Source organism: Ascaphus truei, chromosome 1, assembly GCF_040206685.1.
Source record: "Ascaphus truei isolate aAscTru1 chromosome 1, aAscTru1.hap1, whole genome shotgun sequence".
NCBI classification, from domain to species: domain Eukaryota; kingdom Metazoa; phylum Chordata; class Amphibia; order Anura; family Ascaphidae; genus Ascaphus; species Ascaphus truei.
Genome location: NC_134483.1, coordinates 159,467,227 through 159,486,928, shown reverse-complemented (window position 1 = coordinate 159,486,928; position 19,702 = coordinate 159,467,227). Strand labels below are relative to the sequence as shown.

The following is a 19,702-nucleotide window of genomic DNA, read 5'->3' as shown; positions in this document are numbered from 1 at the left end:
AAGAAGCCCCGTATCAAAGCTAGTATATTAATTCGCCCAACACTACGAGGAGGACTAGGGGTACCTTGCTTGTTGGCCTACTTCCGAGCGGCACAATTGACTCAAATAGTACAGTGGCACTTGCCGACGGTTCTCCGGAGGTGGGTGGAGCTGGAACGTCATTGTAGCTCCCCGGTGGAGTTACGGGATTTAATCTGGCTTCCACAGAGAGTACAAAAATCCGTGGGGATACCGCTGGCGACTATGAGGAGCTCGTTGGCAGTTTGGAGGGACACCAGACTCAGATGTGCGCTTACCACCCAGCACACATATATGACCCCGTTTGTAGGGAACCCTGATTTCGCTCCGGGCATGCCAGGTGGACATATGGGGGCCTGGAAAGCAAAGGGCCTCACAAGGCTTCTACATTTGAAAGGTAGCCCGCTACTAAAATCATTCGACCAAATTAAATCTGAAACCGGGATATCAAACTCCGAATTCTTTAGATACCTTCAGATTAGAGCCTTCTATAACAAAATCCCTAAACGCCCGAAGCGTACCAATTTCGAGCAGCTGTGTTCAAGAGGAACGGACACCTCGGGACTTACTTCTACGATCTATAGAGCGGTAGTCTGCCCTGAGACCACAGACGATACCAAACTGACTTATAGACAGGCATGGGAAACCGACTTAGGGGAGACCCTAGAAGACGAAGACTGGGACACAATAGTGCTGGCGGCGGCCAAAAGCTCGATCTGCACAACCCTGAAGGAGAACGCATATAAAGTCCTCATGAGGTGGTACCTCACCCCAATCCGATTAGCAAAGTTTGTGAAAGGTTACCCCCCATTGTGTCCCAAACAATGTGGGGAACAAGCAGACTTGCTGCACATGCTGTGGGGTTGCACCAAAGTGGCACCTTTATGGGAGGAAATCCAAAATTGGCTAGAGAGAATTCTCGGAAGACCGGTCCCCCTGGACCCCTGGCTGTTCCTGCTGGGCAGGCGCAGGCGGGGGCTAGGCGGACCGGCACAAAAACTGATTGCACATTTTGCAACAGCCATGAGGTGCGAACTCGCGGCATTGTGGAAGCAACCAGACTTACCCACGATGATGAAAATTCGGAACAGAATCTGGTATGTTTGCCGGATGGAACAATTGACGAGTCTGGTCAATGACACCGGCACAAATTTTCTAAAAGTATGGGCCCCTTGGCTAGACCAATCTGACATCCCTGGGGTGAATGCCACCAATATTCTGCAGTGATAATATAAGATGCGTTCTCCTTCGGGGCAGCGGCACAGACAACGACAGGTTAGAACACCGATAGGGCAGACACGCGATGACCACGCGGAGACGGACAGTCGGCTCCCTCGAAACAACTACAGTGCCGGTGGCTCAAGAGCACAATCTGGAGACACATTCCATCTGACCGTCCTGACGGGCCGTCTTACCTGGACGCCCCCCCCCCTCTCCCCCCCCCTTTTCTTTTCCCTAAGTCTGTCCTGTACGTCTTGTAAGTCTTTAATTTTATTTCTCCCGCAGTTGATGCTGTAAAATAAAATGTTGGGTTCAGGGGCACTCATATAAGATAGCGGGTTGTCAGATATTGTATGTACTGTTCCTTGACCCAATAAAGAAATTTTTTGTTGAAAAAAAAAAAAATAGAACACTGGCATTCTCAAATTTTCTATGAAAAGAAACTTGTATTCTCCATCATCTAGAACACCCAAGGGTTTTCCTTCTGCCAGTAGAATATTTTTTTTTTTTTAAATAACTCTGTGGGATCTCCTTTTAGCTTAGTGTACAGTAGGTACTCGCATCATCCAGTATTCTATTAACTTATTTTATATAATAGGTCTTATTCATTACTATGATCCCTCCCTCCTTATCTGCTTGTTTTATAACTCGGCTGTCATACAGTATGCTGATAGTTCCTCCAAAGCTTCTTTCTCCTCTTTGGACAAATGATCATGAAATCGCCATTTTCTGGTTGCAAGTGACTCAAGATCTTTATTGATAAGCTGGAAAAACACTTCCAGATGATTTCCTTTGGCATAACTAGGAAAGAATGTGGCCCAGGCTTAAATTTAGAATGTATGAATGATGGTGTAGTATTATCATTATTTACATTATTACCGAGCTTGGTATTTGAGCCTTCCCCATTTCTTACTTCCGTTTCCCTGTTAAGCAAAAACCTACTTATTGTCAGAGTCCTCAGAAATGTATTAGTGTCTATAAATAGGTTAAATCTATTCTGTCCCATTGTAGGGGCAAAGGTGAGACCTTTAGAGATCACCTTATTCAGAGTGGCATATACTGTAGAATTTTGCTACTTAAATTAAATATATTATTTCCTACCAATTTGTTCTTTTTGTCCTGCCTCTTCCTTCTCCCTCGTTGTCCTCTGTCATGCTTCTTTTTCTTATGCCTAGGGGAGTGACTCTCTCCATTAAGGGTGAGAACCTGTTCCTTGTTTCACACAAATTGGAAAACCCTGACCAGGCTTAAAAAAAACTTCATTTTCCTTGTTACAGTAAATTGTTGTGATGGAGCAGAGGAGGAGGCAATGCCTCTATTATCTTCATAGTTATACCTAAATGTATGCCTATCCCAGTTGTCATTTTTGCTTACTCTACCCCCTTTCTTTTCCCAATTCGGCATGTTATTAATCCCTAATCTGTTTCAATTTGTGGAGAATAGTTGTAATCAACAGGTTTCCGGTATTGCCTATAATTATAGAGGTCTTTAGAAGATCCTTTTGTGTCATTACATTTTTCCTTATATGGTCAACATTCACCCACATGTATAACTCATTAAACATGTTACTGCCATTAGTTCACTTTTGTCCCAGAAGAGATTGCCCCTTTAAAAAGAATAAACATTCTAATGTTTGTGGCTCAAGCAAATGAAGATAACGTGACTAGTCCAAGGGCACAGAGAGATAGCATTGAGATCTAAATCAGTGAACCACTCCTATATTCACTGGTTATACAATACATGCTGTTTTGCAGGTTGTTGAGTCCACATACATGTACTATATATATAATTTTATTAATATAGCACCAACCATGTACGCAGCGCTATACAACTGTACAATAGGAAGTAAAATTGTGTACATTACAAACAATGGGAATAAGTGCAACATAAGGCTAGAGGAGACCCTCCCCCAAAGAGCTTACAATCTAAAATTTATGTTGGAGGCTTAGAGACACGTTAGAAGTAACAAGTGCATTATGAGAAGTGCGGACAATGAAGGACAAGTGCCTCTGAAGTTGGTAGTAGAGGCGTTAAACGTTTAATGAGATGCTTCTTTTAGCAGGTGGATTTTCAGCTGGGATTTAAATACGGAAAGTGAAGGAGCTTGATGAATATTGAGTGGAAGAGCGTTCCATCAGTGGGGAAAGATTAGTAACAAAGGTTAAAGATGGGGAGGGCTGTAGAGGTAAAAGGCAGGCTGATCGATGCAGCACTGAAGGCCTCCAGGTAAGCAGAGAGGCGTGTGTGTTTAGTGTGTTTAGTGGGGAGGGTATTGTGTGTATGTGTGTGTGTGGGGGAGGGGGTATTTGTGTGTGTGTTGTGTGTGTGTGTGGGGGGGAGGGGGTATTTGTGTGTGTTGTGTGTGCGGAGAGTGAGGGAGGGATTGTGGGTGGGAGGGTGGACTGTGTGTGTGGAGGGAGGACATTATGTGTATGGGGAGAGAGGGGTGGACGCATGGGGAGAGAGGTGGGGGCATGAGGGGGAGGGAATGGAGAGATGAGGGTGTGGGAGATAGAGGTGGGGGGTCTCGCAAGTCGGACGACACTGGGGGGAGGAGGGTGGTCATAATATCTGGTCCAAGGCTACACACGTCCTAGAATTGGTTAACAAGGTAGCAGATGCCCTTTCTCGATTTCAGTTTGCGGCGTTCTGGAAGTTGGTTCTGGCTACGTCGAGAAAACCATGCCCGCAGAAGCTGTGGCAGGAAGCAGGTCGGGAGTGATGGAGCTGATGAGGACTTCTGTAGCCTTGTGTATGTGGTCAGTATACACCAGAGCTTGGGAGGAATGGTGAGCCTGGTCAAGTTTAGACTTAGAAGAGGAAAGGCCTGAGAAAGTAATGATAGAGGCAACCAGGGATAAAATGTTAAGGCTTCTGTTAAAGAAACAGGAGTTGGGAGGGTCAGTCTCAATGATTGCAAAAACTTTAGCCGGCGTCTCCGTCTTCTTAAAGTTGAAGGAAGATAGGGATTTTACTAAGGATTTCATAATATATAGAGAAGTGGCAGGTTGGATTAGGGGGGGCCAAATCAAAGGATGATCTGGGTGACGCGCAAAGTGGAGGGAGGGGGGGTTGCAAAGAGAGGAAGTAGAGTGGGATGCACAGTCTGTGAAGTTTAGAATCAGGAGATCTAAAATGGACCAGGCAGGAAAATGTGTTCAACTAGGGGGGTTAGAGGGCAGTATGATGTAAGGCAGGTGAGGGAGTACCGGCAGTGTAAGTTGGAGAGGGGGAGGGGGGAAAGGGAGAGAAGGGGAAGGGGAGAGAGAGATGGGAAAGGAGAAAGAGGGGAGAAAGAGAGAGAGATGGAAAGAGAGAGGGGACAAAGAGAGGGGAGAAAAAGAGTGGGGGAAAGAGTGATGGGGAAGGAAAGAGAGGGGGAAGGAAATATGGGAAAGAGAGAGGGGGAAGGAGGGATAGAGGGGCAAAGAGGGGGAAGGAAAGAGAGAGGGGGGACGGGGATAGAGAGAGGAGGAAAGAGAGAGAGGGGAAGGAGAGAGAGGGGGAAAGAGAGAGGGAGAAAGAGAGAGAGAAGAAGGAGAGAGGGGGTGGAGGGAGAAATGGGAAGAGAGGGTGAAGGAGAGAGGGGGGTTGAAGGAGAGAGAGTGAGGGGAAGGAGAGAGGGAAAGAGGGGGAAGGAAAGAGAGGGGAGAGAGATGGGGTGGAGAAAGAGAGGGGGAAGGAAAGAGAGGGGGAAGACAGAGAGGGGGAAGGAGAGAAAGAGGGGGGGAAGGAGAGAGAGGGTGGGGGAAGGAGAGAGAGGGTGGGGGAAGGAGAGAGAGAGGATGGGGGATGGAGAGAAAGGGTGGGGGAAGGAGAGAAAGGCAAAGGAGAAAGAGAGAGGCAAAAGGGAAAGAGAGAGAGAGAGAAAGGAGGGAGAGAGAGAGTCGGAGAAATGGGGGTGGAAGCGAGAGAGAGGTGGGGAGAGAGGGTAGGGTGACCAGATTTAAAAAAGTAAAAACTGGGACACATTAAAAAAAATATTTACAAAACAAATCAACTGCGCTTTAAGTCTCCTTTATGTCTCTCCGCCCCTCGCACACACACACAGCCTATTCTCTCTCCCCATCCCTCCATTCTTGTTCCCCTCCCATCCCCCATCCCTGTTCCCTCACATCCCCGTTCCCCCTCCCATCCCTTCATTCTCGTTCCACCCTTCCCATTCTGTTTCTCTGCCCATTCTCTGTCTCTCTCCCCCATTCTCTCTGTCTCTCTCTCCTCCATTCTCTGTGTCTCTCTCCCCCATTCACTGTGTCTCTCTCCCCCATTCTGTGTGTCTCTCTCCCCCCCCCATTCTCTGTGTGTCTCTCTCTCTACCATTCTCTGTGTCTCTCTCTCTCCCCATGCTGTGTGTGTCTCTCTCAATCCCCATGCTGTGTGTCTCTCTCCCCCCATGCTGTGTGTGTCTCTCTCTCCCCATGCTGTGTGTCTCACTCTCTCCCCATGCTGTGTCTCTCTCCTCCCATGCTGCCTCTCTCCCCATTCTGTGTTTCTATCTCCCTATAGTGAATGAGTGAGTGTGTGCCCCTACCTGTCACTGTGGAACGTGGGGGGAAGGGGAAGCCATCTTGAGCCCTGGCAACAGACACCGGAAGTTCTCACTGCTGGGGCTCCGCTGACACTAACCCCGCCCACACCCTCTGCAGCTAACCCTGCCCCAAATCTCTGCAGCTATCTCCGCCCCCACCCTCTGTGGCTAACCCCGCCCCACCCTCTGCAGTTCAGACCCAGCCTCCGCTCTCCTCCCTTCCAGCATTCTTGCTCTCTGCTGCCCCCTGCTCTGATGGTCAAAACTGGGACAGCCACAAAAAAACGGGACATTTTAAAGAATGTCGGGCAGCTGGGACAGACATTAAAAAAACGTGACTGTCCCGGCTAAACCGGGACATCTGGTCACCCTGGAGGGGGCAGGGATATTGGAAGAGAGGAGAGGAGAGGATCAGTCTGCTTCCTGCCTACCAGCTGCCCTGGAGGATTGAGGGAGCCTGTTAGAGGCCTGTGGAGGGGGCCTGCCGAGCTGCCTGCTGAAAGGTGCCCACAGAAGTGCCTGTCAGGGGAACCTTCCTTCTTCCAGTCCACAGGAGCCTCCAAGGACACCTTCCAGCAGGCCACCTCTGCGGATCAGGCCAGATAAGCTTTGCCGGTAGGGGGCCCGGGCCCCTTTACTCACGGGGCCTGGGACAGGAGTCCTAGCTGTCCCCCCCTCTCAGCGACCCTGATGGTGGCATTCGTGCTAGATTTAAGGGGGATTACAGTGAGGCTTGAGAACCTTGAAGGGAGGCTGAAAGGCCGGTTTCGGGAGGATGAGTTCCATCCATCAGATATTGGGAACAATATATCTTGATTTTTGCGTGGCAAGGCGCGCTGGAAAAAGCTAGTGGCGGCTCGCAAGGCCAGTTTAAGGCCTGTTAAATGACCTTGCTGGTGGCGGGAGTAATGTTACTCTGGGGGAACAGGGGGGGGGAAGTCAGTCAGTACTGGCTCCTGGAGGGAAGTCTCAGACCTCGGAAGTATTTTACTTGGGAAAGGCGGTTTTATTCCAGGTTAGGGCAGCCAGAATGGTGGTGAGCTTCCAGATAGAATTTGGGGAAGGTGCTAACATTCCAGTCTAGGCTGAGTTAGTTTGGTAGTGACCTTCGGATGGTGGCTCTGTGCCATTCAGACTTAGATGAGCAAGAGCTGGGGGTATCTCTCGAGCTCTGGTAGATGTGGCCGGAACAATCTGGTTGGGTCCCTAGTTGGGGATAAATATGATATATGTTGATCTGTTGTAATAAATAAAGCTGTAGCTGTTAATTTCTTCCAAGAAGTTATATGATGTGTTATTGGGAATGGGAGAGGATGGGAGAGGGGTCCAGCTCCAGGCATGGGTAAGTCATGCATGGTGTAAGGGGTTACACAGTGTTCGTTTGTTTCTAGAGTGGTATTGTACAGCTTGGCTTTACTGCCTTCACGCTAATTAATTCAAATCAAAGGGGGTTTTTTTCTCTCCCCTTTTGGAATTCAACCCGTGATAGTCATGAGATTCAACCAAAAGATTAAGGAGAAAACTGGTATGTGCATCCACAGAAGAGCTGCTCCTGACAGTGAGGTGAGTTCATAGGGCCTTTCTGTTACTCTGCAACAAAAAAAACAGATTTAAAATATTTTGTCATTGATTTTGCATAATTGGATTTCTACTAATTTGGACTACTTCTATTTGATTACCCAAGAGTACTTGGCGTTGAATTTGATTTCCCCACTTGATTTACTGCAGCCATATAAATTAGATCAATTTTCCGTTGAGCAGAGACTTTTTTCATAACATGTCCAACAAAGTTGTAGCATGGTTAATTTGATTGGAAAATATCAAGATGACATTTTTGTTAAGTGTATAATTTTAAATTAGGGTAAAGAAGTGTACTGAACATTTAGTGATGGGTATTTAGTATTCTCCTAGAAAATCGGCTTTATTTTCTAGCTCTCTCTTAGGGGTAATTCATTACCATTGACTTGAAAATGGATTTCCTGCGATCAGTCACTTCTGACTGTTTTGTATTGCATAGTACTGTATACAGTACGTTTGCATCTTTCTTTTGCAATATCCTAAAATTGCTTTAACTCACGTTGAGTAATTTCCTTTGCTGTTATAGCCAACGCCAACCTAATTGTTAAAACAAAGGTAACATTTTACAAGCTATTCCAACAGGGTTCAGATATTACTACACTGGGGAGAACCCCCAAATCCTCATACACCTCTCCTACTCCTTGTCATTTAAATGTACTTCAGATGCCCCAAAGCGATTTTATGTGTTTGAAAATAAGTAGATATTTTGCACTTCACGAAAGCAAGCAAATGCATATTTAGTACCTATCTCTTTCTATATTTGTGGGAAAATCTCTGAGCTGAAAATCATGTTTTCTGCTTTATCTCTAACTGAAATTCTCTCAACGCAGTGCAAGTCAATGGACTATGAAAGGATTGCCTTCATTTTGCACCAAATCTCTATGATCGTTTTTTTTTTGCACATGTTGTGCATTCTAAGCCAAGGTTAATGCAAGTTTCCTGCACAGACCGAATAGCCCCTGGAATGTTTGGAGAGTTCAGTGCAAGTACATTGCTGCTGTGTACTGTATGTGCTTGTATCTGTAATACTCCCAAGCCTGCTGGTGGCTGCAGCTGTAGCTTTAAATACCTCAGAAACCAATATGACTAAAATTTGTCAGGCTCAGTCTAAAATGATATTTGAACTGAATTATTTTGACTTTACCCCTTGCATTGCAATGCGCTTTTGGCCACTTTGGCAGAAAAGTGGTAAATATATGAAACCCAGTTGACATCCTTAAAGCTGTATGAAGTGCACATTTCACTCGCTTCGGTTCAAAAGTTTGCAGGAGGTTTGCTTAATGCTATAAGTCAATCTTCATTGGATATTCGATTCATTTCGATGACATTTGCTTTTGAAATTCGATCAAACGTAAAAAAAAAAAAAAAAAACTTTTTTTTTAAAGTCACGGAGCGTCAATTTCGCCATTTCCAAAAAGTGACATTTTGAACAATTCGGGGCATTTCACTAGAACGTTTTGTGCCAAAAGTTCAATTAATGCCTTCACTGGGTATTCAAAACCTTTGCAATATTCGATCGAAATGGCGCAAAGTGACTCTCGACAATTTCACACGTCACTTACTGTGAGTAAGATCCATAAGAAATGAGTGATATTTTTCAGTGGTATTAATAACACAGCAATTTTAATGACAGTACATATTTTGGAGCATACTCTGCCCTTCTCTGTTTTCCTTAATTAATTATGCCATTTTCACAGGCTTCTGGAGTCAACCAGAGTATCCAACTCTACTGAGATTACTGCGGCCGTCAGTAACTTTATAATAATAAAGTAAGTTCTGAAGAAAGACTGACTTGATCATTACCACACTGTTCACCTGGAGTTAGTTAGCAGGTATACTCATTCTATGTTTCATTCCTTGACCCAGTGGGGTTTTTTTAACGTTTCTCACTGGCGCAGAACAACAGATAGGTTCTGGACAAAAATATGGCATTTAAAAGGAAAAGTGTGGATTTTTTTATGCGAGACCACTACATTCTATTAGACAGCAGCTGCTAAATTCAGCGAGCCTTGACAGGTCTGGAATAGGTTAATAAAAATATAATTTTCTAGAATTAAGCATAAACCAACAATTTATTTTTATTAATTCACCAAATGTATAGCATTACAGAACACCTGTGTGATGGCCCCTCCTTTTAGTGACTCGGTTAATTGACTTTTTATGCAATAATCAGGGAGAAGGGGAAGGTATTTAGATTTCAGCTGGTGAAAGGGCTGAGGCCCAGTATGTTATATGTAATGATACTGGAGGAATCTTTCTTTCACTTCAGCAGAACCTGGCACTGTGGATCTTTGGCAATGCCCCGTACCGCCTACTCGCACACATTTGGGGCCTCCAGCAGCTCTGGCAGGAGCGGTGGGCGCTTAGGGCTCAGTGCTGAGGAGTGAGTATAAAATAACATACTGTAATCCACTATTGTACTTGTACACTGTTCTTCTCGACTCAAATACCTCCTGGTGGTTTTTTGTTGTTGTCCACTTTAACCTACCATTGCTATGTAGAACAGGATTATGACCTCCTACGGTATAAAACCTGATCTCCATGTGTGTTTCAATCTGTCAGTGTCTGTCAGTGTGTCAGTATGTTGTGTGTGTTTGTGTGTAAATTTGTCAGTTACAGTTTGCTCTGTCAGTTTGCTATTTGTGCCTCAGTGTCTGTCAGTGTGCTGTGTGTGATTCAGTGTCTGTCAGTGTGCTGTGTGTGATTCAGTGTCTCAGTGTGCTGTGTGTGATTCAGTGTCTGTCAGTGTGCTGTGTGTGATTCAGTGTCTCAGTGAGCTGTGTGTGATTCAGTGTCTGTGTGCTGTGTGTGATTCAGTGTCTGTCAGTGTGCTGTGTGTGATTCAGTGTCTGTCAGTGTGCTGTGTGTGATTCAGTGTCTGTCAGTGTGCTGTGTGTGATTCAGTGTCTCAGTGTGCTATTTGTGCCTCAGTGTCTGTCAGTGTGCTGTGTGTGATTCAGTGTCTCAGTGTGCTGTGTGTGATTCAGTGTCTCAGTGTGCTGTGTGTGATTCAGTGTCTCAGTGTGCTGTGTGTGATTCAGTGTCTCAGTATGCTGTGTGTGATTCAGTGTCTGTCAGTGTGCTGTGTGTGATTCAATGTCTCAGTGTGCTGTGTGATTCAGTGGCTCAGTGTGCTGTGTGTGATTCAGTGTCTGTCAGTGTGCTGTGTGTGATTCAGTGTCTCAGTGTGCTGTGTGTGATTCAGTGTCTCAGTGTGCTGTGTGTGATTCAGTGTCTCAGTGTGCTGTGTGTGCCTCAGAGCAAGCAATTGAGGTAACACGTGATGACAATCTTTTTATTAGAGCATTTTAAAAATAGTTTGTCATTTTTTACACAATTGTCTATAGTTAACTGTATTAAAAGAAGAAGTTACTGTGCAGTATACTGTACACCAGTGTTTTTCAACCATTTGGGGCAGGGGGGGGGGTTATTGTAGTGTAGGTGGTTCTAATTTGGGTAGGGGGAGGGAGGTATTGTAGAGGGGGAATTGTATGTGTGGCCAGGGGTGGAGGGGAGGATTGAAGGAGCTGGATTGAGTGTGGAAGGGAGGGGGGGGGGGGCGGGAAAGAGTGTGAGAGGAAAAATGGGGTAGTGAGGGAGGGGGTGTAAGAGGGGGGAGAGAAATACATGGAGAGAGGGGTGAATAGAGCAGAGTGAGGAGGTGTAAAAGCTGGGCGGGGGCGATGGAAACTCCTGAATCTACGGAATATGTTCACACATAATGGGGCCCGCGCATGCCTAGCTACGCCACTGCTCGCCATTACTTCTTATTTACGAGTGGGGATCGCGCTAACAAGTACCTTTAATGTAATGTCCATTAGCAACCACATTTATACAACACTGCTGTTGATTCTGGGAAATACAATCAGCACTACAAGAGCAGAATCCAAATGTCATTCTGTACCCCAACAGGCTTCTTCAGGTACATCTCTTCCAATATATTTGACCGGCCCCTCTATATAAATCTGTATAGAATAGGCGGTCTGTCTGAAATCAGAATTTGTTGGAGTTCAGACTCCTACTCCACCAAGTCTACTAGGCGGACTTCCTAGTAACGTAGACATTTGCAAAACTGTGAAATGTGTGACGTTTTAAGTGTTTCTCTCCCCGCTCCCCCCCCCCACACCCAAATCTGATTCCCTGTGTTAATTAATAAGCTGTCATTGAAATATCACCAGTGCGCGAAACGTGGTGTGCGACCTATTTATGGTCTCGGCGTTAAAGGAATTGACTGACTTTGCAAATTGGTATATTCAATACATTTGCCATACACATTGACTTAATTCATGGCGGATCGTCTGCATGCCCTGATTGAGCTATTAGTGTTAGGACCCTTGAGACGTGGTCTGCCTTGGAGGGGCTCAAGGGCTTACGACACTTTGGCCAAAGAGTTAAACTAAAAGACCATTTTATTCAAAAGATATCTTATATATATATATATATATATATATATATATATATATATATATATATATATATATATATAAATGTAAATACAACTGTATGTGTATATATATATATATATATATAGGCACTGTACCGTGTATCTGTGTCAATGGATGTAGCACTGAGCTCTGTCTGTGTTTCATGTTCTGTCTCTGGTTTTAAATATATATTGCCATACTCAGTAGCACTCCTCTTTGACACCTATACACACACACATATATATATATATATATATATATATATATATATATATATATATATATATATATATATATATTGTGGTTATTTTGGGGGTTCAATATGAGCTTATAGGGGTTCTGTATGTTAATTAATAAGCTGTCATTGAAATATCACCAGTGCGCGAAACGTGGTGTGCGACCAATTTATGGTCTCGGCGTTAAATGAATTGACTGACTGCAAATTGGCATATTCAATACATTTGCCATACACATTGACTTAATTCATGGCGGATCGTCTGCAAGCCTGAGACTGAGCTGCTGTTTTTTAAAAACTTGACTAAAAAAGTTGTCATTTTTTATTGTTTGGAACATTGAGAGGCTTACACAATGTCACACAATTCATCTGTATATATTGTCTGTGTTCATTGCATTATGACCAAAAGCCTGACCAGGACTGGGGTTCCATGAGCCCAGGTTCTACAACCCCAGATCTATAATTGCTTGTACATAGCTTTCCCTGCAATGAGCTGCTCGGCCCTTGGGCACTGAAGAAGTCAATACACATATTGCAGTATGTGGTGTTTTGATTGAATTTTTGTTTCAATGACCACTTGTTCTCTTTAGACCCATTATGAGGGTCTTCCAGCTCTATAGGCCAAAAGACTGTTCTAACTATTGGCAAAGCCAGAACATTTATGGGGTATGGCTGCTCTCTACATTTATACGCCCTTCTTTTTAAGGAAAAAGGTGTTTTTCAAAAATGGATTCTGTCTGCTCAAAAATACACCATGAATCTTTTGAATAATAATCAATGGCTCATTTGTTGGGTTGCCAGGTGGCTTCGCCAAAAATACTGGACACAATTGTGACAGGTGAGAGATGCATACACACACTTCTCACCTCTCTCTGCTCCATGCCTTTTTCCTCCTGATTGGCTGCTGGGTAATGCAGCCAATCAGGATGGCGGAAGCTGCCCGCCCCCCTAGCAATAGCTCTGCTCTCTCGCTGCTCAGGGAAATCCTGCTGCCCCGCCCCAAGCCGGTCAGGTCACTACGTCCAGATAGGCAATACCGGACACATACATGTCCAGTATTACCGCTAATTTTCTTTACTGCACAGTGTCCAAATACAGGACAGTCTGGTTCAATACTGGACACCTCGCAACACTATTCACTTGGTTTAAAAGATTTCCAAGCAAATGGTATCCCTAGTTAACTCACTCCAAGCACACTGTCTCCAGAACATGGGCTGTCTTTTAATAATAAATGTTGTGGACATGGCTGCAAAGGGGAAACTTTTTTGTAAAATGTGTGATTCTCTCTCTCTAGGGCGGCCGGCATAGCTGTCCTAGCTGTAATTCTCGCTGTTATTCTGATCCTTGGATGCTGGTACTTTAAAAGGCGCAGCGGTTATAAAATACTTGGGGTAAGGATTCCTTTTATTAACTACCAAGTCAATTTTACATGTGTAGATAAAGTGTTTTAAAAATATCTAACTCCGTCCCCCCCCCCCACCCCCCACCGTCATATCCAACAAAGTGTCACTAAAGTGTATCTCCTTAATCATCACAGTAGGACCATGGGGATTTTCTTTGATTATAACAAGGAAAGGGTGCAGATTTGTCTGCTTCTTGTAACCTGGGTTAATCACCCAATGTTTTAAAGTAGATTTTATAGTTCCTAGAACAGAAATGAATTACTCCTAGTACATTTGTGCCAGGTAAAGTGTAGTTTGATGCTGAGGGGAAGTTAACCATACATTATAGTATGATTTGTATTCTTTGAGGCTTGTGCTACTCTGATTTAGTCCCAGTCGAAAAGTTATCTATGAACTTTCCTGGCCCTATAGGTCATGTCACCCTGCTTAGAGCCAGGGAGTTTTCTTTCTGAGAACACGGAGTAAGAAACAAAACCAGACATTGGGGGACAGTATATCTTACTTTTCACTAACTTGTACTGAGCTGATGAGAGAAAGTATGAAGAAAGAACATTTTCATAATCCTTATGTAGCGCACTTTCCCCCCACCCCCTGGGAGATGTGTGGCTACGGTATATGTGTGGTGCTATACCTGTGGCATACAGGAGAGCTGAGTCTCCGCTACTGGGAACCTGGGGTATACCTGAGTGATGCTCGGTAGCGCCTCCACCTGTACGGGATTCTAGCGTGTGGAATTCCCCCTTTACAGGACACATACAAAATACACACTTGGTAAAGCAGAACAGTTTTACTATATGCAGCTAATATAGTTACAGCCTACCCACCAGGCCTCGCACGGCCATACCTTCCAATACTCCACCCCCTCTCAATGGAGTCACCGTCCCCCAAAGTACCTAGGGGCCCTTGGGCACCCAACCAACCTGGTGTCTACAAGGTCAAACCCCCATCCAATGTGTGGTACAGCGCTGCCCACTAATCTGTAAAGGTGAGATGGTGCACTTTGTTGGGTACCTGCTGGGTGTGTCCACACCCGGGAGCGCAGATGTTGTAACTGATGATGGGATCCACGGATCCGTTGCCATAACCCGCGATGCCTCCGACTCTACGTTGGGTGGTATCCCGCCTGGACTGCGCCACCTTTGATGAGTCTCTATGTGAAGGGGGCAAAACAAAAAGTGAATCCCTGCACTTCTCCCTTTGGGATAGCAATATATATATATATATATATATATATATATATATATATATATATATATATATATATATATATATATGTATATATATATATATGTATATATATATATGTATGTATGTATGTATGTATGTATGTATATATATATATATATGTATGTATGTATGTATGTATACATATATATATATATATATATATATATATATATATATATATATATATATATATATATATATATATATATATAGAAACACATAAAAGAAAACCTCTAAAGTAGCACTCAGACAAATGTTTGCAAAGAATAAAAGGGGTACTTTAATTAAATTTGAAAAAAAATAACAGACATACAAACAACTAACTGGAGAGCCTGCCTGACTAATGAGTAATAAGAGAACCAATGGACAGAAAAAAGCAAAAAAGCATAAAATGCAACACAAAATAATAGACCCAAAAAAAAAAAATTTGAAAATATGATGCCCTTAAGAAACTGGCTTTCTGTGGGAACAAAAGTTCCCGCAACAAAGCAATATAGACCGGCCGGTCACCACATGTATAAGAGACTAAAGAACATCACAGGTCTACATATATAAACATAAAGAAATACACAAAAAATAACGTAAGTGTTATGCTGATAGCAGTAAAAAATGTCACTAGCAAAGTATAAACCTATTGCAACTCAGGTGATGCTAGGGCAAAGGAGACATATAAGTATGTATATTTAGTGACCCAAATACATATATTAAAGCAGATGGGAAACAAAAACAGGGAGGGATATAATAACCCAAGATACTCAGCTCCTTGATGTAAAGATACTGCATACATACATACACTCGTGAGGAAGGCTTAGTTGCCGAAACGCGTTAGTGGGCTAATTTTAATTTTTGCTGCTGTTGATCCTGCCTGCTTTTGCTCTATTTTGGACAACTAATCAAGTCCTATATCTTTGGACTTTCTCAGTGGACTGTGCTGTGCTGATCTATGTATGCAGTATCTTTACATCAAGGAGCTGAGTATCTTGGGTTATTTTATCCCTCCCTGTTTTTGTTTCCCATCTGCTTTAATATATGTATTTGGGTCACTAAATATACATACTTATATGTCTCCTTTGCCCTAGCATCACCTGAGTTGCAATAGGTTTATACTTTGCTAGTGACATTTTTTACTGCTATCAGCATAACACTTACGTTATTTTTTGTGTATTTCTTTATGCTTATATATGTAGACCTGTGATGTTCTTTAGTCTCTTATACATGTGGTGACCGGCCGGTCTATATTGCTTTGTTGCGGGAACTTTTGTTCCCACAGAAAGCCAGTTTCTTAAGGGCATCATATTTTCAAATTTTTTTTGGGGGGTCTATTATTTTGTGTTGCATTTTATGCTTTTTTGCTATTTTCTGTCCATTGGTTTTCTTTCTATTCGTTAGTCAGGCAGGCTCTCCAGTTAGTTGTTTGTATGTCTGTTATTTTTTTTCAAATTTAATTAAAGTACCCCTTTTATTCTTTGCAAACATTTGTCTGAGTGCTACTTTAGAGGTTTTCTTTTTTGTGTTTCCATATTCATTTCTTTCCTCTAGCACCACCTACAGCTTATACCTCTGCTATAACTATTTCAGATATATTTTTCTGATTTAGGTAGGTTTTGACTCTGCTTTATTTATTGGTAGTGATGCGATATTCGCTTCTTTGTGTATAATATATATATATATATATATATATATATATGTATCCCAAAGGGAGAAGTGCAGGGATTCACTTTTTGTTTTGCCCCCTTCACATGTATATATATATATATATATGACCATACGATACCGGTTGCAACACGACATCAAGGGACAGCACGCAGGTAAGTAAATCAAAAATGTTCTATATCTATCAAATATAGAACATTTTTGATTTACTTACCTGCGTGCTGTCCCTTGATGTCGTGTTGCAACCGGTATCGTATGGTCTGTTATTGCTTTATGGGATAAGCACCAAAACTTATTTACTTGCATATGGTGTGCCGGCTGTGCATTGGATTCTATATATATATATGTATATATACAGTATGTAGAGGTATCAGTACCGTGTTAGCCGAGCTTCAATAATCAAAAAATAAATAGACGATACCGTTCTGTGGCTAACGAAATGCTTTTATTTGTGCGAGCTTTCGAGATACACTGATCTCTTCTTCCGGCGATGTTACAATGTTACAATGAAGACATGAATAACATTCCAAGAGACACTGTTTTTAAGTATACCCTTTGCTTGCTTCATTCATTGTAACATCGCCGGAAGAAGAGATCAATGTATCTCGAAAGCTCGCACAAATAAAAGCATTTCGTTAGCCACAGAACGGTATCGTCATTTATTTTTTGATTATATATATATATATATATATATATATATATATATATGGTGTAAATACCTAGAAGAAAAAAGGAGACTTTTGTGTTACATCCTTTGATCAAATAATGCCAAGCCTGCTAACCACGTCGAGGTAAGTCTCTATAACAGGTCCCTACGCTAAATGCATACTAGTGTTATGTGAAATAAGCCCTGAGGAGGTTAAAATATCAAAGCATATGCTTATATAACCTAGTGCAGTTTAAAAACTGGTATATGTCAGTACAGATACTGACATGTCTGCAAGTGAAGTGAAATAATGGGACCTTGCTGGGAGATTATATATCTAGAAGAGGAGGGGCTGGCTAGCCACAAACTGCTCAATAAGCAGTTGCAGGGGATTGGCTAAATATATTAAATTACACCATAGTAGTGTTGCCCTCTAGGAGCGTGCTGCTAAGGATTAAAATCGGCCCAACAAATAATGTAAAACAAATATTATAACTGATGATGGGATCCACGGATCCGTTGCCATAACCCGCGATGCCTCCGACTCTACGTTGGGTGGTATCCCGCCTGGACTGTGCCACCATTGATGAGTCTCTATGTGTAGGGGGATCTGGTTCCAGACCACCGATGGAAAGGAAGCAGCTGCTCCTGTCTGTATCCCTCACTCTGAAGCTACAGGACAGTGTCCCTATCTATGGGCCTGTCCCTGCAGCAACCACAAGCGGAGGGGATTCGGGGCCTAGCTGGGGCCTAGTAGGGGGTATCTGGCCTAGTGCATGTGCCACAGACACCTGCACACACAACCTACCCCTTCCTTGTCCCAGCTCTGACTGCTAACGTGGTGTAAGCGCATGAAAAGTATCTTCTCTGGTTCAGGGTAAAGCTGCAGCCCTATTGGCTGTGTGGCATCACCTGGTTCGCTGACCCTATGCCTGATGGGACTTGTAGTCCCCTAATGGCCGCCGCTCGCGTGATCCTACTGCGCATGTGCAATCAATTTCAATATGGCGGCTCCCTACTACGGGAGCCGCCGGCGATTCGGTTGCCCTGCCTATACCCCCGACAGCCTGCCTATACTTCCGCACGCACCGGCACTAGTCGGTAGCACCCGCGCACCACCCGTCGGCATCTGAGGAGGTAAGGGGACCCAGGGGGGAACCTAGCTGTCTCTCTCTCCCCTCCGTTGGGGGTTGTTTCTCCTAGCTACACATATATATTTATTTTTTTCCAATAGAGTCAGCAGTTTGGTCCGGCTGCAATCCGATCCTTGATGGGAGGATCTCATGAAAATGGGGAGTGCAAAGTGCCCTTACATGAATATAGCAGTGTAAGAGATGTGGTGAGTTTTCATATTTGTTTCTAATTCTGTATGTTTCTACATAAACCCGCGGCAGTGCTGATCACTTCTTGGTTTGCCTCAACATTAATTCTGCGTCATTTACAGAGGAGGAAACTGTCATCTCAAATGGACAGGATATCACGTGTACTTTTACGGACTTCTGCACTTAGTCAATACTTATAATTTTCACATTCATGGGATGTGTGGTCTCATAAATGGTTAGAAGTCAGCAATTTCACTGTAATTGAACCAAATAATTAAAATTAAAAGCTTAAACCTGGGTAGAAGAAACTGTCAAGTCCTACCTGGAAGACCCCTTGGTTCTGGAAAAACGTTACCACCGCTCTGGCCAGCAAGGATACAGATAAAAGTAATGGTGCATGTAAAGTGTCCTAGTAGATTATTAGATACGTTTGAATCTTTTTCCCATTATCATTTGTTTTTTTGTATCCACAGGTGCCTGGTGCTCCTCCTGCCTATGACAAAATCTCTGCAGAGTTTCAGCCACCACCTTATTCCCCCTGACGTCAGAGCACAGACATCCAGTCCTTATCTAGCATTACTGGATGCTAAATGCTCCTTTATCCTAATAATAACTAAAAGAATTACAGTAAAGTTGGATTTGCTGCTGCTTTCATGTTTTTTGTTTGTTTGTTTTTAAATATACTAATTTCTTTACGTGTCATACATGACGACATATTGTTACATATGGAGCGTTCCAACCCTCCTTTTTTTTTATGTGGTTCAAAAATGAAAGCAAACATTGGAATTCTCAAACCCAGTACCTTAAACTCCTCTTCTCTTCTTTGCTGGATCAATACAGCCGCTCATGACCTTGAATCATGATGTTTTTACAGCAAAGAAGGTAGTGTTTAAGGTGTTGGATTTGAGAATTCAAATATGTCCCATTTTGTGCTGGCTTTATTAACTACATATAGAGAGCTCAGAAATAGACCTGTATGTAGCAAGTTTTAGTGTACCTACTGATAACGAAGAATACCTTGTTCTAACACAGAATTTCCATAGGATTCAATGGCGGTGATAAAGCAGAATATCACACCATAACATACCAGCGGGAGTAATAACCCTTGTTATCTGTAATTTCATAAAATAAATGTTCATTGATTTGGAATATATTTAGTGGGACTGCACTTTCCATGCATGGGTGTATGTCTGTCTGATCTTTTTAAAGGTGCTATTGTCTGAAGACCTACATGATTCGTGGGTTAAATAATAATAATCATTTTTTTTTTTTGCTTTAGTTAAGCAAGCAAAATGATTTTTTTGGTCAGTATTTTAGGTATAACAATGAATTACAAAGCACATATCTGTGCTTCTAGTCTGTGCATGTGTGTTTATCTCTAAAACAGAACCCTGCTGCTCGTTGCTTCTATTTGATTGTCACGGGAGACCAGGCAATTTACACCTTT

General features: G+C 43.1%; 1 protein-coding gene across 2 annotated transcripts; it reads left to right on the top strand.

Moving 5' to 3' along the window:
• The first annotated feature begins 3,896 nt into the window (after nucleotides 1-3,896).
• MLANA (melan-A) lies at nucleotides 3,897-19,406 on the top strand. Of its 2 annotated transcripts, none has more exons than XM_075596629.1 (7): nucleotides 3,897-3,998; nucleotides 7,257-7,330; nucleotides 9,043-9,114; nucleotides 9,618-9,728; nucleotides 13,299-13,395; nucleotides 18,168-18,272; nucleotides 18,729-19,406. In XM_075596629.1, exons 4-7 carry the CDS (start codon nucleotides 9,643-9,645, stop codon nucleotides 18,795-18,797), a joined length of 357 nt encoding a protein of 118 aa, XP_075452744.1. In that variant the 5' UTR covers nucleotides 3,897-3,998; nucleotides 7,257-7,330; nucleotides 9,043-9,114; nucleotides 9,618-9,642; the 3' UTR covers nucleotides 18,798-19,406. The 2 variants fall into 2 exon arrangements, with proteins under 2 accessions (XP_075452744.1, XP_075452736.1); XM_075596621.1 differs by having other exon boundaries at nucleotides 3,899-3,998; nucleotides 9,615-9,728.
• The last annotated feature ends 296 nt before the right edge of the window (nucleotides 19,407-19,702 follow it).